The following is a 21,610-nucleotide window of genomic DNA, read 5'->3' as shown; positions in this document are numbered from 1 at the left end:
TGTGGCTTTGAGCTGATGATTTTGCTGTGCTTCCTGCCCACTCTTTATACATGAGTTGGGTTCCTCCATTATGGTTTGATAAATCACACACTACCAGGGTGAAAGGATCATTCTGTACCTCTGAGCATTTCCTGCACTGAAAAAGCATGATATCATGTCAGAAGTTTGCAAGAAAACCAGCAGCAACAGGCAGCTTTTTGTTTGTGGTAGAGTGCAGTGTAGGGGATTGGGTTTGCCTTGGATAAAAACTACATCTGTCTGTCTGAAAACCTTCCTTGCTTCTGTCTCTTTCTCTGTAGTTGCAAAGGATGGCATCAATTGTAGGGGCAATTTTTTGGAACTTCATAAGGCTGTATCAATCAGGAGTAGAAGTAATCTATACCATTAAAAATGAGGTCCAGCACACATACCAGCAACAATCCCAGCACAGGCTTGTAAGCCAAGAGTTGGCAGCAGCATTTTCAGTATGGGCCTTTTGCTATGTAAGCCAAAGGAGTTCATCATTATTAGGTTGTCCTCTAGTGGACCAGCAGTAGACAGAAATCTGGAGTATGCTTCACGCAGGCATTGTAGCTCTTAGGAATTGGAGACAGGCTGGGGCCAATTTGTCTGCTATGCTATGAGGTTTTTGCTGAGTCTCTGGAGTTGCCTCAGTGATTTGCTCAAGAGTTTTTTCCCTGGCAGATATCCATGGTATATAAGACAGTTTTGAACATGCACAGCTTGTGAAAAAAAGTGGTGTTTCTCAGTCACTTAATATTTTCTTAAAAGACCCTTTTTTCTCACATCTTGGGCAAATCTTAGTGTTCATCTATATGGGGTTACTACTACAAAGCAAGCTATGTTTTGTGTACTGAGAGCCCTAACGGAGCTAAGGCAGGAGAGCTATTGTGAACAGGATGCTGTCCTCTGCAGTGAGTGCCTTCGTGTAATTTTGCTTAATCCCGTCTTGAAATACAGAGTATGAGTGTTTGCATGGGAAACTGGTGGGCAGTTGCTGTTCCAAACATTTTCCCTGCGTCGACAAGCTCCTACTCACTTTCCCTGGAGAGGAACTAGATATCTTATAGCTTTCAAAGAAAGAACCTGACATTTAAGTTTAGCAGTTTCCAAAGCACAGCGTTATTTTTAATTTGCAATCTCAAATACTGCTGTTCACTTAGAAACTGCTTTGCATTTGAGGAAGCTGTAATTCCTTCTTCTCAACTGTAGGGGCATGATAAACCACAGCTGCTCCATCCCTGATGCACACGTGTCATAGCTGCAACGACAAAGCTGTGCTCAGCACTTGAGATTTACTTCACAGCATGGCTATGTGACTGTTTTATTATTGGGCTTTTATATTCAGACTTTGATAAGGTTTGGGTCTCCCTTTTTGCTATGTCAATAATCTAGGGAAGTTTTTGCCCCAAAGAGGGGCTGGTCTCTGTAAAACCAGCCCCACCAAGTTGAAGGGATAGAGAGAAGGAGAGGAATATTAACTGCAGCAATTGGTGATGCACAGCCTAGCTGTGCGTAGAGCTTGCTGTCGCCAGGAGGAGCAGGCACAGTAATCGGCTCATTATCTGGCTGAACACTTGAAGACAGCGGCTCTCTGAAGGACTAGTTCTGTGAGTGCTCATCTACTGGAAACTGCAGCAGGGATGCGCTCTCAAGGGACCTTGGGATATAGCCTAGGAGTTGTACTAACCACTCCATGTAATTACAAGGAAGATTGAGGCACTAACTGCTTGAAAACACATCTTAAAAGAGAGATATAGTAATTAACATTTAAGCAGGGAACTGCCATCTTGACAGCCTAATGATGTAGATAAAGGTGTGGAAATGGAGCTCAGCCCTTGAACATAAAAGGAAAAAAATATTACTTCTTCCTACCAGCTTGGCATCACCACTACCCTTAGACCATCCTGTCTGCAACATCACTGTTATGAAGAAAGATAGTAATCTTCCAAAGCTGCTGCTGGGCAAATTCTGCGACTAGGGAATGAATCTGGCTGGTCTAACAGTGGTTTAACGCAGAAAGGCTCTTGCATTTCAGTAATGAGTTATATTTCCTGCTTCTGTCCCAGCTGGAGATCCTGTCTTATGCAACACAAGTAGAACCACAGCATCCCGTGGGGCAGAACGCAATGCTGGCTTCTGTTACCGTGCTACTGAAACCATTTCTCCAGCTCGTTTCACCAAATAATTTCTCATTAAATGGAGACTTTCTCATTTGCTAAATATTTATTTAGCGCCTAGCTACTACCCTGATTTGCACTCTGGAGAGAGGAGCCTTCACTGAAAGCCAAGTTGCAAATTCTCTCCTCTAACTCACTACTCGTCTTATTTACAACTCCAGACTTACAGTCAGGCCTCTGCATTTTTATTGCTTAGCTCTTTGTCTTTGTTTATATTGATCAAATAGCCTAATGGATGAAGTTTCGCCCTTGCAGCAGCCTTAGGGGTAGGGATTATTTCATTCAGGATGTGTTAGACATGGTGCATCAACCCTCCATACTGGCTGAGTACTTGAATATTGTTGTCTCTGTCCGATAGCTACATATCAGTCTCACTTACCCATTTTCAGGCACGATTGGTAAAGTAGTTTCCAACTACTGATCCATTTTCCATCCCTTGATCTTGGAAAGTAAGTCTTTGCTATCACTTCTCACCTACAGGGAAGGAAAATGTCATGTGGCAAAGTTAAATAATTTCCCTAAAGCCACATGCTGAGCTTGAGGTAAAAAAATTGACAGTAATTCTCTTTACAACAGTGCTGGCTTAGGCAGCATCTTATCCATCTTCCTGCAATGATTATCCCGGCACAACTGTTTGTTTGTATCCCCACAGAGGGATGTGTGCTGAATGTAATTATTTGATTAAAAAAAAAAAAAACAAAAAAAACCCCAAAAAAACAGAAAACACAAAGGTTTGAAGGAGTAGCTTTGTCAAGGCAACTTGATGGTGACTCAGGCATTGCTGTCATCAATCTAGATGTGCGCTGCATATATGGTCTGGCTGACTGAAAAGTTGCTATCATGTCTTGATGCCTGATTCAATTCAGATCAGTGCTACTGTGTGATCCAGTACTGCCCTGAGCTGGTATTAGTGAACATGGAGCTGTGGCCTGAGACTGAGCTATGAGCAAAGCTCTGATTTCCCAACTCCCAGACTCTGCTTTCTCTTATATGTGTGCATCTCTAATGAACACAGCAGGGTGAATTCCCTTTCTCAGCTGCTTGATAGTCATGCATGGCTTTACAGGAATACTTAGCTAAACAATCATCTAAACCCTCTTGTTATCCACACTGGGTTTCTAATTAATTAGCATAAAGTTGGCACTTATCTGAAACCAGATGACCACCGCCTCTCTCCCTGCAGGCTTCCTGCCCTTGAAATGACAGGTCCGAGCTGCCTGGTCAGTCCTGGATCATTCCAGTCCCATGCTGCTAATTTGAGGTTTTAGCCTTCAGCCTCTGCCCATCCCAGTTGCTCGCAGCAAGCCAAAGGCCAGGGCAGCAGCCTTCTGTGGTTTTGTTTTCATTGCTAAAGGTTAGAGGATCCCAGAGACAAAAGCACAGCCAAAAATAACAAAAAGAGGCCAAGCAGGGTTTGCCCTGTGACAGGGAAGCCGAAAGGTTGGCGGGCTCCATGGCTGTCTGTCGCTGATGTGCTGAGGTCAGGGATGTGGATGTGCACTCAGTGAAACAGGCAGATCCCATTGTCAGACATAAGAAGCTGCCGGCAGCTCTCGGAGTCTGACAGAAAGAGCCAGGAGCCCCCAGGGAGGCAAATCCTGCCGCAGGGTATGGTGTTAGTCACTGTGCTTCCCTTTTACAAGAACAGGCACTAGTGCGAGGAGGAGGTAGCTGTAACCCCAATCCCTCCTGAGCCTGAACAGGGGGGAAAAAAGTTTTGGCTCAGATCTGTAGCTCACTGATAACTGTGCAGGGGCTCAAGAGGAGGCAGAGCAGGAGGATTGATGCAGGGGGATTGATGACCAAGAACAGATGTCTGCCCAACCCAAAATGAGCACTTTGCCACCCTTTTAAGTGAGAATGATGTTGAACTTGGAAATGGAAATTACAGATCTGAGATGAAGCAAAACTAAAAATCCTGAGAGGCTCAAGTCAGGGAGATGAGAGAAACTCCAGTCGGTGCCTGGAAAGAGCTGTCACATGAAATTGCAAATCCAAGCGTGAGGATTTATGACAGAGCTATCAAAAAAAAAAAGAGGTGGTGTTTTATAACCAGATACTGCAAACCTGCTGCCTGATTCTGAGCAGGGGCAGGAGGGAGGAAAGCAGTAATAGCTGATTTTTAAGCTATGGTACATTGAATCTACCTAAAGTCCAGTAAAGCATTTGATACAGCATCTCCCAGGAAGTTCCTACGTTGGAGAAGACATGGGAAAGCACAAAACCTGTAAAATGAATAAGGAATAAATCACAAGTGAGACTGAAGACTTGTGTTGAGAGGGGGGCTGTTAGCCGTGCTAGCGTGGGATGGGAAACCTCCTGACATGGACCTGCATGCCCCAGGAAAAGCTCTGCTCACTTTGGCAGTCGGGTTGCTGGAGCAGCCAGATGTTTCTTTCCTCTTTCCTTCCCCCCTGGCAAATCAGCCATATATGCCCTGTGCCGCTGCTGGGAGCAGAGGCATCTGCCGGGGTTGGAGGCAGTGGCTGAGGGCACTGGAAAAGGTGGGAACCTTTTAAAATGATAATGAAAAAGTAAAATGATGCTCACTTATGAAAACAATAATTGGTAAACCACTTAGTCCCTTGGGCTGTTAAATGCTAAGAGCAGAGACAGACATTTCAGCAACAGCAATCAGCTTTTGTTATCAGCTGGGAGTTCATTAGTTGGAAAGAATGGAGAGGAGCAAGACGTGGGTTTGTTGTGAGCTCCCTGTTTAACATGGCTCAAAAAAAGGCAAATGTGATTCTTGGAGGGACTGGGTGAGATGTTTCCCTGGCAGGAGCTACTGTTGTTGTGTTAGATGGGGCCGAGGCTTCCTCTGCAAACCTGTGTGGATTTTTGGTCTTTCGTGTCCAGGTGTCCATAGAAAGTCAAACTGCAGAAAGCCTAAGCAGGTCAGGACAGAGTCGGGGCGCAGGGAGGTGACTGGGGTGGTGCTGGGGACAGGCAGACCCGGTACCATGTCCAGTTTTGCAGGTCAAACTCACAGAACAAGATATTTTCTGAGATGGTGCTTTTTTTCAGACTCGATGCAGGTTTCAGGAGAAGGGTTAAACAAGCCAGAAGTTGGCCATTTTGCTGGTTGCCTTAAAATATTTGGAGAGAGTTCATCTGGATAAAAATCAGCCCCAAATGTTATTTTTGATTGACTCAGTTCCTGGAGGGTTTTGTGGCAGTAGAGGATGCAGATACATCAGTGCGATACTTTCTAAATGTCCCAGTTTGCCATCAGGCCTCTTTCTCTCCTCTGCCCCTGATTTTTCCTGCTGTGTGAGAAGGGCTGTTGGTCTAGAAGGCAATGGAGATATTTCTACTGCCTCCTGCCCTGGGTTATTCATCTATGCAAAGGCCCCTTCCCTCATCTTGAGCCACCATAGCCCTGTGGTTCAGTGCACTTGGATCCTCTTCCCACCAGTGCTGTGCACAGTAGCCTTGCTCATTCCTGTTTTTTTTTCCTCTATGCCTTGTTTTCCAGACTGGGGTGACAGTCAGTGCCTTTGTAAAGCAAATTGAAATGTACTGTGCTAAGTTTTGTATAAGAATGTGTGCGTATGTATGAATCTGGGCTGCTGAGGTTGCAGCCGGGGTCGTCAGCAGACCTAAGAAACCAGACCTGTCTCTAGGTCCAGGTTTTTTCCCATCAGAAAAACATAGTTAATTAAAGCCTTCTCCTGAAAGGAATTTCTTAGCCACACTAGAGAGATAACAAAGCAAAAGCTGTGTCCTTAATCCTGCCCTTTCATCTCCTGGAAATTCCTTCCTCTCCTGTCTCTTTCTCTGTGTCCTGATTGTTAAAAGAAATGAGAAATAATTTCCACTTGGAAAAAACCCAAGACAACAAAACTCCAGCCCAGCTGATTGTGGCAGAAGCCAAGGAGATGGGAGCTGTTAATGAAGCATCAGTGGCAAGCCAGGGGCAGGAGCTGGAGCCTGTCCAGATGGCACCGCTCATCCGCCGCATCCACTTTACATGCATGTCCTCTTGGGGAAGAGCCCAGCCGAGCGGCCGCCCTCCATGGCGCTGGTCAGCCACAGCCTCACCCGCAGCCCTGAGAGGGGATTTGCCTGGGTTACTCTAGGCCTCCATCTGAATTCCCTCTGTGGATGGGGAGTAACATCTTCCCTGCTGACTGTCGAAGGGAAATGGAGTCCCAGACTTTGGTTTTTGGCATTGCATTCCTGCAGGGATGCATCAGTGCTCCAGTTGCCCTCTCCCTCCGGCCACCCCTGCCAGCATGGCAGGGAAGGGCTGGGAGGAAGGAGTGGAGGGTGCAGAGAGGCAGGGAGCAATGGGAATGGAGGGAGCAGCAGGAATGGGGAGCAGGGCTAGCAGTGTGGGGAGGAGGGTTGCGTCGGCATGGCCCCGATGGCAGAGCATGCTGTGGCCAGGCTGGCAGCGCCCTGTCTGCAGCCCAAGAGCCCGCAACTTCCCTTCATCCCCGGTCAACCCGGATATTCGTGTTTCCTGGCCTGACAGATAAGGCGGCCTTGCCATTAATCAGGAGGCCTGGAGAATGGGATCAACGCGAGGCAGGCGTGCTGCAGAGTTAATCTCCTTTACTCCCCGATGATGCATGGAGCTCATTGCAGGCATTAATCAAGTCTGTGTGCGCGCACCAGGCAAAATGGATTAGACACTGTGCTGTTGGCAGAGGTGCTCCCCCAGTCCCTGGGCAATCCTAGAGGATGCCCAACGTGGTGGCAGTGCCAGCTGGGGCTGCAGCACAGTGGTGTGGTGTGGGTGACAGGGACTACGGCTGCCAGATCCCAGGGAGAGCTTAGGTGTGCCCCCACTTCTGCTCTGCAAGCGTTGGCTGTGCCTCTTTCTGGGGACAGGGCTGGAAGGTGGGTCCTGTCCATGGCTGGACTGTGCTCATCCATGGAACCACTTTCCCAAAGAACCTGCAGAAACTGCTGGGATGGTTCCAGTTGCAACCAAACATCTCCAGTTCTGCAGCCTCCGGATATGCCTGTTACCCAGAGGAGACCCAACTGCCTGTGTGGTGAAACTCTGATGAGAACGGAGCCAGAGCATCAGGCAGCAGAAACCACCTGCAAGCCCCTGGAGACTCTGGGAAAGGGCTATCCCGGATGAGCAGGAATAAGACTCACCGTTAGATCCCAGCCCTGGTTGCAGCTCTGCAGAATCCTGTGTAAAAGGCTCTTTTCTTCTGGTGTGAGATCAGTGCAGGGCAGAGATGAGGGAGATCATGCCCCAGCTCCGAACTGTGCTGCAGGCTAGTTTGGACATTGTGGACTCGAGGAACTATGTCTTGGAGGCAAAGCGAGACTGTCGCAGACAGCATGAAAAAAATGCTCGTCTGCTTTGGACTGGTGTTGAAGGTACCAGCCAGTGAAAATAACCCCAAGTCCTTGTCCTCCAAAGGGAGAAGCTCAGGCCCAAGGAAGCAGAGGGAAATGCCGGATCCATGGACTGTGCTGTAGCACAAGTGTCACACTACAGGAAGCAGGGTACAGATTTCCATCTTAGCCATCCCGCAGCACCTGCTTCTCCCTTAGAAATGAGCGGCTCAGGGTATTCCTGGTGGGAAGCCCTGAGCCCCGATCTCTATTGAAGTGATGCTGGTGGCCCGCATGCTCCCTGCCACATGGCAGCTGGAGGTTGCAATATTCACTGACAGCCAACGAGTTGTGGTTTTCCGATGATTAATGACACCTCCCTCCTGACGGGAGCCATTCAGCCTGGATGATAACAAAGTCAGGGTGGAAATTGGGCATTTCCAGAGAATAATGTCCAGCGCAGGGATTGTGGTGCTGGGGTTGTGAGTGGGTCTATTCCCCCAGGGATGATACTGGAAGGGGACCCAGTTTCTGCAGGTAAATGTCCCTGACCTTCATTTCCAGGATGGGTGCAAGTGGATGGGCAGACCCCAAGATGTTTGTTAACAGACATTTTCTTTTTCCCCCTCTGCCTTAAGTGCAAAGCCCAACTGACATCAAAGCAACAGAAAGTCTAATCCCGTTTTGAATCAGTGCAAGCACACGCAGCGAATGTTAAACAGGGAATCCGGCAGCAAAAAAAGGGAGGATTATCTTTAATTTCCTGAGAGAGGGACTGAGGAAGGGAGACAGAGAGCAAAGAAAGGCACAGGACCAGAAAGAAGTGGCTGTCAGCACAGGGAGGCTCGTGAAGGAGGAGAGCAGGCGGATGGGGAGGATAGTGTGAGCAGCAGCCCATGTGTGCCGGGGAGAGGTGAGTCTGGCGGGAGCCACGCGTTGGCACGTGAGAAGGCTGCTCCTGCCGGGAGCCCCATGCCGGCGCCTGCCCAAGTTCCCACACAGATGCAGGGAAATGGATTGCGCGCAGGGTTTGCCATGCCAGGGCAGAGGCTGGTGCGGGCTGTAACTCCCAGCTCACATGTGTTTGAGCAGCGGCGAAGGAGTTGCTTTCCGAGGGAGCTTGGAGCTGGACTCCAGCAGAGTGATGTAACTGAGGGCTGGTTACCTGAGGTCGCGTGTGTGGAGGGGATTTCTTTGCTGTAAAAGACTGTAGCCAAGCAGAGCTTCCTAAATTGCATCCAAGGCCCTGTTACCTGCTGGAGAGCCAACTCTAGGTATGGTTTATGTTGCTGTCTGCCACCAGCTCTGCAACAGGCCATCATTGCTGCTTTTCATACTATGGCTGATGTTCAGCTTTGTGGGGCACGTGCACATGGAGCTGTGTCCAGGTTCTGGCCTGGGGCTGGGATGTGTCCTGGCATTGAAGCCCTGCCGGCAGTGGTGGCTGGCCTAAGGCTGCAGGCAGCGGCTGTGCCCCACGTGGTATGGGGGCAGGAGGTGTCTGAGGCCAAACCAGCCCAAAAACCCCTCTGCCAGCATCTGGTCCCTGGGAGCGCAGCATTCCCCTCCTCCTTGTGGGTAGTGCATCTCCCTCTTGATCAAACCCCCTAGTTTTCCTCCTTGGGCTTCTTCCAGCAGCAGCTATTGCCAGGAGGCTTTATAAAAGGTGATGGAGTAAATGCATACATAAGCACCTTGTGTGTGCAGATCCCCGTGCTTCTCTAGCTTTGCCCTTGACATTGCAGGCAGCGAAGTGGAGTGCTGAGCCAGGTGGGAAACGCCTGTCCTGGAGATCGCACGGCAGGGGGACACAGATGCTTGCGCAGGGAAGGGTCCCCGGGGATGCGATGTGACTCCTGAGCACTAGGAATGAGACTGAAACTTGCTGAGCTGCTTACGGACAGTACCAAAGCCCAGCAGTGGGGCACCCATCGCCTTTTGGTGCTCGGTGAGCCAGGCACTGTGGGAATGAATGTCAGGAGCTGCAGGAAGGGCTCCTGGGGCTGGCTTTATATCTGGGCAATAACCTGCTTTCTGCTGCGGCCTGATTCAGTGCAGGAGAGGGTCTTCCTCACCCTGCTTCATCCTCAGCCTTCACCTTCCTCCCTCCAGGACAGATACCATGGTGCCATTGTGGGTTGCCACATCCTCCACTGCGGTGGTGTTGCCCTCATGGGTGTGTGGGAACCAGCCTCCAGCCCTGCCCTGACCCTGAAAAAGGAGTGTCTGGGCAGCGGTGTCTGCACACCCACCCAGGGAAAGCAATCCTGTCTGCCTGTGGGAATCCTCCTCTGCCTGCACGGCTGCCTTCACTCCCATGTTAGCCTGAGCCTCCCCCTACCCGGGTGCGAGAGGCAGCTTTGGGGTTGCAGCAGCAAGTCTTCGGGTCGAGCTGCGCCTGTCCCCTGTGGTTTTAAACAGGAGGAGCCTAAGCCACAGCTGAGAAGGGAGAAGTATGTTTCCGTTCAGCTGGTTCATAACATACTTAAAATGTTTTGGATGTCTGGTGTGGACCTTTGCAGCCCTCCTACCCGTTTCTGCTGGGTGTGGATGAGATTGCCACAACATTCCAAGTTTGGCTTTCATGGGTGAGACTTGGGAGTGGGAGTTTTGCACTCTTGGATCTTGGAGCCACGTCTGTCGCAGCCTCACCTGGAGTCAGCGCTGGCAGCAGAGCTGCCGTGGATGTTGCTGCGTGCACTGCTTCTGCCAACAGGGCTGCTTCCCTCCCTGGTAGCAAATGCATGGCTTTGTTTTGAGGATGGGGTAAAAGGAAAAAATAAATAAAATCTCAGAGTAGAGAAGAGGAGTTTGAACAGCTGCTGGGGCTGAGATGAGCTGGGCTGAGCTGCAGCTATCAATCAGCTGTACAAGACATGGGCTGGGGAGAGCTGGCAAAGCGTTGAGCAGTGGCACTTTGAGTCAAAAATACATCGACTGTAGGAGCAGCTAATCTGCTCCTCCCCCTCAGCCCCTAACCCAAAAAAGCTGCTTTGAAATGTTGCATCGAATTAAAAAAAATTCCTTCCCAATACTTTGCAAGGAGACGATCGTTGTAGCAGGGGCCTCTAGATGGCAACATCGACCTGAAGACCTGCAAGCAGGAGCAGGGGGCCCGCTGCACCCGAGCAGCCCGGCCTGGTGGGAGCCCCCAGGCCCCGCACCCAAACTGGGGGACACGAATTGGTGCTGCCTTGGGCACCTTTCTGCACGGGCTCAGGACAGGGCCGGCTACCCAAGGGTGCCTGCACCCCGAAAACCCCCTAGACTGCAAACATCTCGCCCCGGTGCAGGGAGGCAGCAAAATGTTAAAGGGGTTTCTCTGCAGTGGGAACTCAATCGATGCTCTCGGCACCTGCTCTGCGGACACGGGGGAATAAATGTCGTGGTGGGTCTGTCGGCTCTGCAAGGTGGACATGGCTGAAGCTGCTGGCAGGTCTTTGTGCTGGGATCGCCCATCAGCTCTTCAACCTCCAAGAGGCGATGGAAAGCTGTGAGATCGTGATGGGAAATGGGGGCCGCTGCCTGCTTATCCCGGCTCTGCTGCCTGCCTGCGAGCAGGGCCGTAAAGCAAAGGCATCGGGCTTCAGGCCAGAGTCGGGAGCGCCAATATGTGGTTCGATGTTCAAAGGCTGCACTAGAAATTGTGGATTTCTAGTAAATTGGTGTAAACCCTCCAGTGGCACCGTCCATTCAAAATGCTTGTGTGGCACCAGAGTTTAAAGCTTAAATTACCCAGCTTTAACCACATGAGTGTAACTGAAGCGGCATAACCTTTGGGTGCGAATATCAGCGCGGCATGCCCTTACTGCGGTGTAATGGTGTGCTGCTGGAGGTCGTTGGGGTGGAAAAGTCCTACCCCTGCATGAAACAGGATGCATGTTTTGCACAAAGCAGGGCCTGGGCTCCTCTTTTGCAAAGTGGGTTTAGTCTGTGCTCAGGGAGCTGCAAAGCTTAATTAAGATCCTTAAAAGGACAAAAGGTGCTACATAAATTCAGGGGATTATTATAAATGTCACTGCGCTTTACAAGCTCTGGCAAAACTCACAGGAGGAATAACAAGACCTTTCACTTCACAGCCTTTCCTAGCAGGGCTACTTACAGCTTCATGCTTCAACATAGCAGCTGTAAAATGTTGACATTTATAATTAGATGTGCATAATAATCTCTTTATTCCTGAACTGAAAAGACAGGGTGTGTCTTAAAACATCAGTTCCTCCTCCTCGACAAGGATCCCCCGTATTGGGATTGCTCACGAAACCATCCTTTGGCAAAAGGTACTCGGGCCCTGGTTCAAAGAGGTACCGGATCTTTGCAACTCCCCCAGGGAGCTGTGGGCTGGGCACTTAGTGAATAAAATCAAAGCCTCCGTGTGTTTTTAATCTGATTAGTTGATGATAATCCAGTGGTATCATGCAGCAAAAGCTGTCCAGCTTTATTAGGCAATATCTTGTTTTAAGAGAACTGTGCTCGGGTGAGCACTCGGCTCTGGTGTTTCTGTTAAGGACTGGCAGAAATGGGTGATTTTTGGTGGTTTTAGTGCTTTGTGAGAGTAGGATTAATCTGGGGCTTGGACAGCTGGGGGTGGGTGGATTTTGGTCCCGTGGGTGCCATCAGCAGCCTGTGCGGCCCCTCTGCCAGGGTGGTTGGTGGTGGAGGGGCAAAGGGCTGACTGGGTCAGCCTGGGGCTGAAGGTGGGGGATTGCCCCCAGGGGCCGGTCCCGAGTCGACGATGGGGGATCGTCCTCCGGGGCTGGTCTAGGACCACCGGGTCGGTCCCGGGCAGAGGGTGTGGGATTCCCCCCCCCCGCCCCCCCCGGGGGCCCGTCCCGGACCACCGGGTCTGTCCCCTACCATGTCGGTTCCTCCCCCCAGAGCCGGTCCCGGACCGCGGTGGCTCTCCGGCCGGGCCCCGTTCAAAGCGAGCCGCTTGCCCAGGAGCCCCAGGGGCGTCCCCCGGGGCGGGAGCGGTGCCGGTGCGGCGGGCTGCCCCGGCCCTGCCCCTGCCCAAATCTGCCGGCGCATCACGGTGAGTGACAGCAGCCCCGGCCCTGCCCAGCCCGCACAACCCGCCGGGCTTTTCCAATCAGGCCGGGCCGGGGAGGGATTTCCTGCCGGGACGGGGCCAGCCCGAGCGGGACTTTGCCGAGCGCCGCGCCGCCCTGCGAGCCGGGCAGCCGGGACCGCCGCTCGCTCCGGTCCGGTCCGGTCCCGCTCCTGCTCCCGCTCCCGCTCCCCACGGCTCGGCAAGTTACTGCTCGGCTCGGCTCTGTACTTCTCGGTGTGGCTCGGCCCGGAGCTGTACCGCACGTTGGGGTCCGGTCCGGTCCGGTCCGGCTCGGTTCGCCCCGGTGCGGCGCGGCTGGGCGGGCTGGGAGCGCCGCCAGGTGAGTGGGGCCGCCGGCCGCGGAGCCCGCCTGGCTCGGGCCGCTCGCAGAAGCAGCGGGGCGACTCGTCTCGGTGGGGGCAGAAATCCCCCCGAGCCCTCCCTGAAGGAGGGAGCGGCCCAGCCCGGGTCCCGGGGGTCTCGGGCCGGGGGAGACGGAGACGCGACCGGTGCCCCCATCGCTGCCTGCCCGCCCGGCCTCGCCCCGGCGGCGGGCAGCGCGGGGCTTCCCGGGGGCCTCCCGGGGGAGGCGAGCTTCCCCCGTCCGCCCCTTCGGGACCCAGTCTTGGTGCCTACTGCTCTTTCGCATCTTTCCTTCTTCACTGACGTAATTGGTTTGTTTTTGTTTTTTATTTTCCTCCTCTCCCTCCTTTTTCCCGGCGCTGCTGGCTGCGGGAATGTTTGGGATACTTTGGTTCTCCAGGTGGATTCCTGGGCTGGAGGCTCAGCACTGCTCGGGTGGGAGGGATGTTTGCTGTTGCTTTTCCAGCTTTGTGCGTTTCTCGAATTTTACCTTTGCTGCTGCTGCTCCTCTCTCGAGAGGCTGAAGAGGTGGAAATCGGTATTCGGAGCTCTCGGTACCTCTGAGTTACTCGCTGAGCCTTGCATGCTCCGGGAGAGGTAGGCAGCAGCACTGGGCTGTTTCCTAAGTGAGGCCACGCAGACTTTTTTAATAAATGAGTAAATAGTCTCAGCACCCTCGCGCTCGCTTTTTGTGAGTGTTTTTGGAGAGCAGTACAAAGTTGGATACAGTGTGCAGGATTAAATGAAATAGTTTTGAAGACGGTGCAACGCAGGAGGTTTCAGGAGGGGATTTGTTTGTGGCAAGAGGTTAGTCTGAGTCAAGTGGCTGAAACTTTCTTGTAACATAGATAATCTGGTGCGGGTGCCCCAGGATGCAGGGAGGTGACAGCTGACCTTGGCGGGCACTGGCCTCAGTGCCTGGTACCAGGCACCTAAGCAGCCCCAGTGCCGAGGGGCTCATCAGCTGAACAAACCGTGGACCCCAGGGGAGTGACGACGGGGGGAGAACCCCCCAGCCTGGTGTGGGAATCTCAGCGTCTCCTTGTCCCGGTAGCTAAGCCAGCACTGGAGCATCACCTCTCCGGCTGCCCTGAATACTGCTGCACTCTGGGGAGGGCTGGAGCACGGGGAGCCCACGGGGGGTCTGTGCTTGTGGGCAGCTGCAGCTTCCAGCTTTACTGTGGGTGGGCTGAGCAATACTGTGCCATGGGATGCTCCTTCTGTTTTTGTGTACCCCCGCCACCCGCCCCAGACAGCACCTCTTTTCCTGCTGTTGCCTTCTCTCCCCTGTGGTTTTCCATCCTCAAAACTGTGACCTCGATTGCTTGGAGGAAGCGACACCCGTTATTATATAAACAGCTGAGGGCGAGAGCTCAGGGAAGGGAGACGGCACGCCTGAGCCATGGGTGGGGGAACCAGAGCCAGTTCTGATCCAGTCCGGATCAGCACAGGGGGAGTTGTGGGGTGATCTGGTGACGGCCTTGCAGCTGGCACAGCGCGTGCTCCCTGCCCTCCTGCACGCGCGTCCTTCCCCGGCATCAGAGCAGCCTGCCAGATGTACGGCCCTGAACCAGGAGGGATTTTTTCGACACCCAGTTTGGGCAGCCCGAGCGCAGCAGGAGAGCATGGGCTGGGAGGTGTGAACTGCTGCTGTGGGACCCTGTGCCTTCTCTGGAGTACCCTAGCTGGCCAGGACACGGGCTTGCTCCTGTTCTCTTGAGCGTGGTTGTGCTGCTGAATTACACCCAGGTCCTCACTTGGGCCGGAGAGAGTTCGTGTACTGGTTAAAGAGTGTCTTGGGTCCCAGGGTACTGAGCTTCATGGGTAATTTGGAGGGTGAGGGTTTACCCCTGCACGGGAGTGGAAGGGTGCCAGGCAGGCTGACCCACTGCCATGGGCTGCAGAGGACTTTGGCTAAACCTCCCCAGCTCTGTCCCTTGGGTGCTGCCACTGGGGAAGGAGAGGGGGAGATGCCATGGTGCCCCAAGCCCTGTGTGCTGCCTTTAGGGAGGGGACGGCGTGTACAGCCCTGGGGAGACAAGGAAGGAGTTGTGCCCTGGTCCTGCTCCTCGGCCACCCCCTGACAGCACCCTTGGGAGGTTTCCTCTGCAGGTTCTTCCCTTTCCATTTAACATGAGGACGAGCCAAGTCCCTCCAGGACTAAATATAGTCAAAGTATTCGTTCTTCGGCACAGATACAAAAGCTGTCGCGATGGAGCCGGGAGGTAAATGGCCTTCGAGGGCTGACTGTGCTCTTCCCTTCCTCAGGTCCTGGACTGCTGCGCCGGGGCTTGGCCGTGCGCAGGGCTCCCCAGCGTGGCTGCAGCGCCGTCGCAGAGAGGAATGCCGAAACGAAGGGGCTAATGAGCACCAGAGAGGGAGGATCTATAACTTCCAGATGGCGATGAGCCTGTAATCCCTTTGGGAAGATTTAGGGACTCATCAGCGCAGCAGAGCCTGGCGAGGGGAGCAAAGCACAACACCTCTGGCTTCGGGAGTGCTGTGAGAAGCTGAGGGCATCCTGATGCCGACTGTGCTGGCCGCCCTGCCCCGAGCCGCCTGGCTTTGTCTCGCGGAGCCCTGGTGCTGCCAGGAGCCTGTCCCCGAGTGCTGAACTATTTCTTGTTTTAATTGATCGCATGTTCTCCAACCAAACACCATCCAGGTCCTGCTCCTCCCGACACAGAAAGGGACTTCTGCCCTTAACAGAAAGACTTCTTCTTTCTGGTTTTTATGTCCCGTGGGATTGTAAAGTATCTTTCTTGCTGGATTTCATCTCCCATCAAAGTGCATTTTGAGGAATTACGGGCTTATTCCTATGGCTTTATAAACTGCCGGGATCCGAGGGTATCTGCCTTCCACGTTGCCGCCGCTCCCACCTGTCTGCAATGGGGCGAGAGCAGGAGCTGATCCAGGCCGTGAAGAACGGGGACGTACCCAACGTGCAGAAACTGGTGGCCAAGATCAAGGCATCCAAGAGCAGTGAGTACCTGGGCGCAGAGCTGTGGGTTCCCTCCCCCTGGCCGGGCACTGCTGCCCATGCCGGGGTGCGAGTCCTGGCAGCGGGCTCGGTGCCGTCCAAGCCAGGGTGCAAGTGCTGGCACTAAACCCCAGCGCACAAGTCACGCTGCGGCCAGAGGCGGGAGCGCAAGCGCAGCCTGTGTGGATGAATGATCAGGCTGTAAGCGATCCTCCCGGCAGGGCTGGGGTTCCCCTTGGGCTCGGGGCCAGGGGCTCTGAAATGTGGGCCACTGAGCAGGGACGAGCGAAGGGAAACGGCAGCAGCAGGGGGAAGTGAAGCCACTCGAGGGGGGATGCTGCTACAAAGGGTCTTTAGCAATTGCCGCTCACTCCTGGCTGTATTTATCTTGTGAAAAATTATCATCCTGGCCAGTCAACTGGAACCAATCGTCAAGCCTTGAATTTCAGTCTGGTAATGTTTAACCCTTCAGCAGGGCTGTTTTCTTGCACATGCTCTCAGAAAGGTCAGCGGCAAGCACGGCTCGGAGCGAATGTCAGGCTCGTGGGGGTCTCCAAGGGCACCAGGGACCTGCAAGCGCCGCATGGTATCTGGAGGAGACAGGGAGGGTGAAAAGGTAGAGGAGCAGATCATGACTAGTGCCACGGTGCCCTTGTAGAGAGCTGAGCTCCTGGCCACTTCTCATGACCTACTGAGAGAAGGAAACTGGGAAAAGTAAATAAAAGGGCTCTCAGTGTGGTGTGTGGCCGGGGGAAGGTGTGCGGCGCCTGTGCGGGCTGTGGGAGTTGCTCTGGGCTGGGGGGTGTGGGACCCCCTGCCAGGGCTGCCTGTCATGGGGGGTCTCGTGGGTGTGTGTGGGAAAGCTGGAGGGGAAAATCTGTCCTGGGGAGGGAGAGGGGAAACTTGGGCAGGAGAAGAAGCTTTAAGACTTCTTAAGAGCGGCTCAGGGCAGAGAGGCTGGTGCTGAGAAACGTGAGTTAGACTAAGGATTATAAATGTGAGAAGGGGATCAACTCCCCTGGGTCAGCTACTGGAAAGCTTTGATTGGGGCCAAGACTTGGCAAATCCTGACGGCTGGGCTGCAGGAGGGCTGGGGGCCACCTCCTCCCCAGAACAGGGAGTGCCTGGTGCCCCCTCCCTGAGTGAAGGGACTGGGTGCTATTGCCTCTGCTTGCAGCTCAGGGACTCTGCGCCTGTGTGGGGTCTCTGAGCTGGAGCGAGAGAGGTTTGCCTGCGCGGGCGGGTTGAAGGACACCCCCAAGGCAACAAATAACGTCAGGACCTGAGCATCCTGCCGGCTGACGCAGCCTCATTCCCCCGAGCGGGTGTCCCGTGGCCGGGCGGTGTGGGCAGGCTGGGGTGCCTGTGGCTCTCCTCCTCCTGCGCACCAGGAGGGGTGAAGTTACACTTGTTTTCTCTGGTCCTCTCCAGTAAATCTCTCCTAGTTAAACCCTGTCTGCGTTTTCTCTCTGGCATCTTCCCCTCCCTCCAGCCATGGGGCACCCACATGAACATGTGTGTTTAACTCCCCCGCTGCAGCAGCATCAGCAGCTCCCTCTGCTTATTTTTATTTTATTTCTTTATAAGGAGGACAGGGCAAAAAGCCCAGACCCCTGCAAGGCCACTGCTGTAAGCCCTCGGTGGGGCTCCCATGCTGGACCCGCTGTGGGGGCTTGCCTGCTCCCAGGGGCTCATCCCCAGCATGGAGGGCATTGCTGCTCCCCATCCCTTACGGTTCCCTGTCCCTCCTCGCACTGATGCTATGCGAGCTGAGCATTTGCTGCTCATTAAAGTGCCTTTTCCATACGACAGGCTGAGACGCTGATTTTTTATTTTTTTTATTTTTTTTTAAAAAAATCCCTCTAAGAGTCCTTCTGCTGTCTCAATGGATTGGGAGCTCGGTCGCTGTGATCAGCCCTCTGGGGCTTCCTGTACCTAAAAAAGTCACCGCACGTAAGCAAAAATCAAGCGCAGTCCCGGCAGCGGGAACTTCAGGGACACGTTGTTTAATATTCACCGTGCGCAGCCCTCCTCCCCACGCAAGCGCTGCCGTACAAGTGGGTCACGGCACCTATTATTATAAGGCGGTGGGGCGGGCAGGGAGAAAGTTTTGGGGGCAGGAGCGGGAGGGGAAAGGGAGGCAAGGGCAGACGTCCTGCCTGCATGAAGGGGACGGCGGGACGATGCTGTGGTCATTTCTGCAGCTGGAGAGGGGGGTCTCCGCCAGGAGAGCTGGGCTGCTCCTACCGAGCCAGCCGCGCTTTGCTGAAGTTCCCCAGCGCAGCAATAGAAATGTCCCGCTTTTTAATTTCCTTCTCTCTCTCCCTCTCCCCTCCCCTCCGCATTGGAGCGCTGCAGAGTTTAATTGAAATTGTTAAACGACCCATCACGGCTTTGGCCTTTCTTCCTGGCGATCAATCACGTCCCCGGGCTGGCCGCGCTCGCCAACAATGCGCCAGTTGGCCGGGCCGGGGAGGCCGCTGCGGCACCGAGGGGCTGGGGCTCCTGGGGGAGGCGAGAGGCAGAGCACCCCTGGCCGGGGCTCTCGTCCCTGGGAAGGGGTGACGGCTCCTGGAGCTGGACAGTGCCCGGCAAGGTTTGGGTGTCCCCATCCCTGGATGTGCAGGGCTAAGGGGCAGGGGATGGGGGGATGCTGGGGTGATGCCAGGGGGTGGGTGTGATGCCCCCACGATAGCCAGGGTCTGGAGGAGCCATGGCAGCTGACAGGAGCTGGACTCACTGTTTGCCTTCTTTGAGGGAGTGGTGAAGGTTTTTGTTTAAATGTGCGCGAAGTGCAAAGAAAGGGCGGCAGCTGAGTAAACTGGCGTTAAACTCTCAAGGACAGGGAGCGAAGCCCTGCTGGGGTTCAGCCACTGCCTCCGGGAGGTTCGGCCAGTCACTTGCCCCATTTCACCATTGACTTACCCCATTTCACTAGCTACGTTGGTGCTTTCCAGACCTTGGATATATCAAGGACAGGGGTGGGTGCCTGGGACTTGGCTACGTCTGAGCTGTGACCTAGCAAGTCGTTAAACAGTAGCAAAGCTTGCAGGGTGCCTTGGCTTTATCCCCACGCCTGGGTTGGTGCCCCTCGTTGCTGCGTCCTGACAGCAAGGTTTTCCCCAGAGTGGTGCTGGCCCTCAGATGCTGCTGTCACCCATGCAGCTGGGCAGGAGAGGGACAATGTCGCTCCGCATGCTGCAAGACCGTGGCAGGCAGGTGTGGGATAACTCCCTCCCTCCCTCCCCCTTAAATTTCCTCCTAATCCCTAGTAGCTATATCAGTTTAAGCCCTGAAGCGTGAGGTTTAATATCTCTTCTGTGATTTGTTAGCCTTTGCCACTAGCACTCTGTGTCCCCATCCTCTGCAGAAACACCCGCTCTCCTTTCGCATCCTCCTGGGCTTTATTCTTCTCTCGGTGGTAGCGAGTCCGTAGTTGTTTGGGGAAGAAGTCGCTCCTTTTCTCAGTTTGGGGTTTATTTTGTGATGTTGTTGGATGTGCCTTTGTGCTGGCCAGCAAGCCCAGCACGCCATCCCCCCTCACTGAGGAGGACTGTCCTCCTCTGATGCTGCTTCCAAGGGAGGTTTGTTCCAAGCCCTGGGTGCTCCGGCTACTCTGCGTGGTCTGTCTGCGGGGAAGAGCCAAGACAGGCCTCAGGCGGGATCCTTGTCATTTCGGGTTCTGTTACACCTGATAGCTTTCCCTGCTGGTGGTGGTGCAGGGATGTCTGGGCACCCTGCCTGCTCTGGTCCTGTCCTGGGCAGTGCAGGTGGCTGGACCCAGCTCTGCCACCGAGCCCAAGTGTGGCCCTGGCCACGTCCCTTGAAGTCTGAGTTTCAAGGACGAGTTCCCAAGCGTTCTCAGCCGTGTCCTCCCCTCCTCTCTCCGTGCGCTGTAGGTCTGACGGGCTGGACCGGCTCCACAGCCGCACGCCAGCTTGGAAAGGCCATGGGCACGCCTGCGGAGAGACGCTGAGAAACTCTGCCGAAACGGGCAAAACTCCCTCTTCCGCCAAGACCGAGCCAGGAGCGGGGCGAGGCGCCATGCCCTGTGCCGGAAACCCCACCACCCCACAGCCTGCCGAAATCTGATTTTGAACCAGCCCGTGGTGGGTGGGGGAGAAAAGAGGCTTCAAAGGCTCTGGCAAGTGTGGCAGCTGTGGGGATGGATGGTGACGGGGCTGCAGCTGCGCAGCATGGGGGGGGGGTCTGTCCTTCCCTCCTCCTCCTCCCATGGCTCCTGGCCTCCCTGGGATGGGGGTTTCTTCCCGCAGCCTGGTGTTTGCTTGGTGGGTTTTCCCACCTGCATCCTGGCTGTCCCAGCTCATGGCGGGGTTTAGCCTCTTTTTTTCCGCCTCTCTCCCTGGGAAGGAAGAGCCCCACATGGGCAGCAGCAGTGAAGGGAGTGAATGGGTGGTTGCTTTTCAAAGCCGGCCTCTAACGGGTGTTGTCTTCAGAAAGGGGCCCGGCTGCTGCCGGTGCACCCAGAGCCGGAGAAAGCATCACTGCACCGAGCGCAGGAGATAAAGCACGAGCAAACAGTGTCACACAGGGAAATGGAGGAGACCATGCTGGGCATTGCATAACCTGTGTTCACAGGTCCACATCTCCCCCTGTCCCGGGTCTGTATTTTTGTCCCCAGCCTTTTAAAACCCATTGGCAGGGCAGCCTGTGGCTTCTTGCTGTCAGCCTGGGCTACCTGGAGCTGCCTTTTCCCTGCCTGGGTAAAAGAGTGGGGGGGAAAAAGGGCTAATTCTGGGGAAGGGGATGAGTGTGGGGTATGTCAGGGCTGCTCTGGGCCATGCTGCCTTCCCTTGGGGGCGGCTGGGCAGCACTGGGGTATCCTTGGGACTTGCTGGTCTCTCAGGGGGCTGTGGAGGTCCCTCAGGGCCATGGACAGAGCCGGGTGGGTGGCCATCCCCAGTGTCGCAGGCCGGAGGCTGAGGTTTGGGGCAGGAGGGGGATTTCCATCCTTTGGGCACTTCCCAATGACTCAGCCCAGACCAGGGGGCTCAGCTCCCCCTTCCCGAGGGCTGTGGAGGCCATTTTGGCTGTCTGACCCAGAAACACGGGATGATTCGGATGATGACAGCTTGAAGGCAGACAGGGATGGCAGCCCCGAGCCACAGGACAGCATGTGCCCAACTGCCGATGGCACACGGGTGCCGTAACGGGGACAGTGCTCCCCAGGGCTGCGTCCAGGCAGGGGAGGAGGGGATGGAGCAAGGACACTGCCAGCGCGGGCGTCCCGTCCTCCAGCTGGGGCTGGGGACGTGCTGGCGCATGGGGCTGGTTGCAGGCAAGAGGGAGCCAGTGGATAAAGACTTTCCGGGTGGCAGCAACCTGTGCAAAAGGGCAGTCAGCCCCGGGGGTTTGGGGATGCTGTGTGTGCGCTGCCACCACTTCCCAGCTTTCTACCATGTGGGAGAGGAGCTGCTTTGAGGTGAAAACATCATCATGCTCTTCCTCCCCCTCGTTCCCCCACAGGGCTGCTGGGTCCGAAGATCTTGGCTGTAACCTAGAAGGGGGTTGCAGCATTGTCCCTGTTTAGGACAAGCGGGTCCCTGCAGACCACAACAGCATCACCAGCATCACTCCTGCCACCTCTCCATCAGGATTCTGGTGCCGCAAGAACGTTTCCCTGGGAAGTGGGGAGTGAATTATCAGATCCCAGTGGTGATTGACAGCATCCCCCGCAGAAGATGCTTTCCAGCTGGTCGGGAACGCGCGACAGTG

General features: G+C 54.5%; 1 protein-coding gene across 1 annotated transcript in view; it reads left to right on the top strand.

The window, feature by feature from the left end:
• Window positions 1–12,610: 12,610 nt before the first annotated feature.
• The window catches only part of CASKIN2 (CASK interacting protein 2), a 35,713-nt gene continuing 26,713 nt past the window's right edge, over window positions 12,611–21,610 (top strand). Inside the window, exons 1-2 of the mRNA XM_072881277.1 lie at window positions 12,611–12,871; window positions 15,163–15,876. Of these exons, the coding sequence (XP_072737378.1) occupies window positions 15,783–15,876 (94 nt within the window). The 5' untranslated portion in view covers window positions 12,611–12,871; window positions 15,163–15,782. The remainder of the gene's footprint in view (window positions 12,872–15,162; window positions 15,877–21,610) is intronic.

Source organism: Ciconia boyciana, chromosome 16 (assembly GCF_034638445.1).
Source record: "Ciconia boyciana chromosome 16, ASM3463844v1, whole genome shotgun sequence".
NCBI lineage: Eukaryota > Metazoa > Chordata > Aves > Ciconiiformes > Ciconiidae > Ciconia > Ciconia boyciana.
The sequence above is the reverse complement of the archived record's forward strand: the minus strand, read 5'-3'. Positions and strand labels throughout refer to the sequence as shown.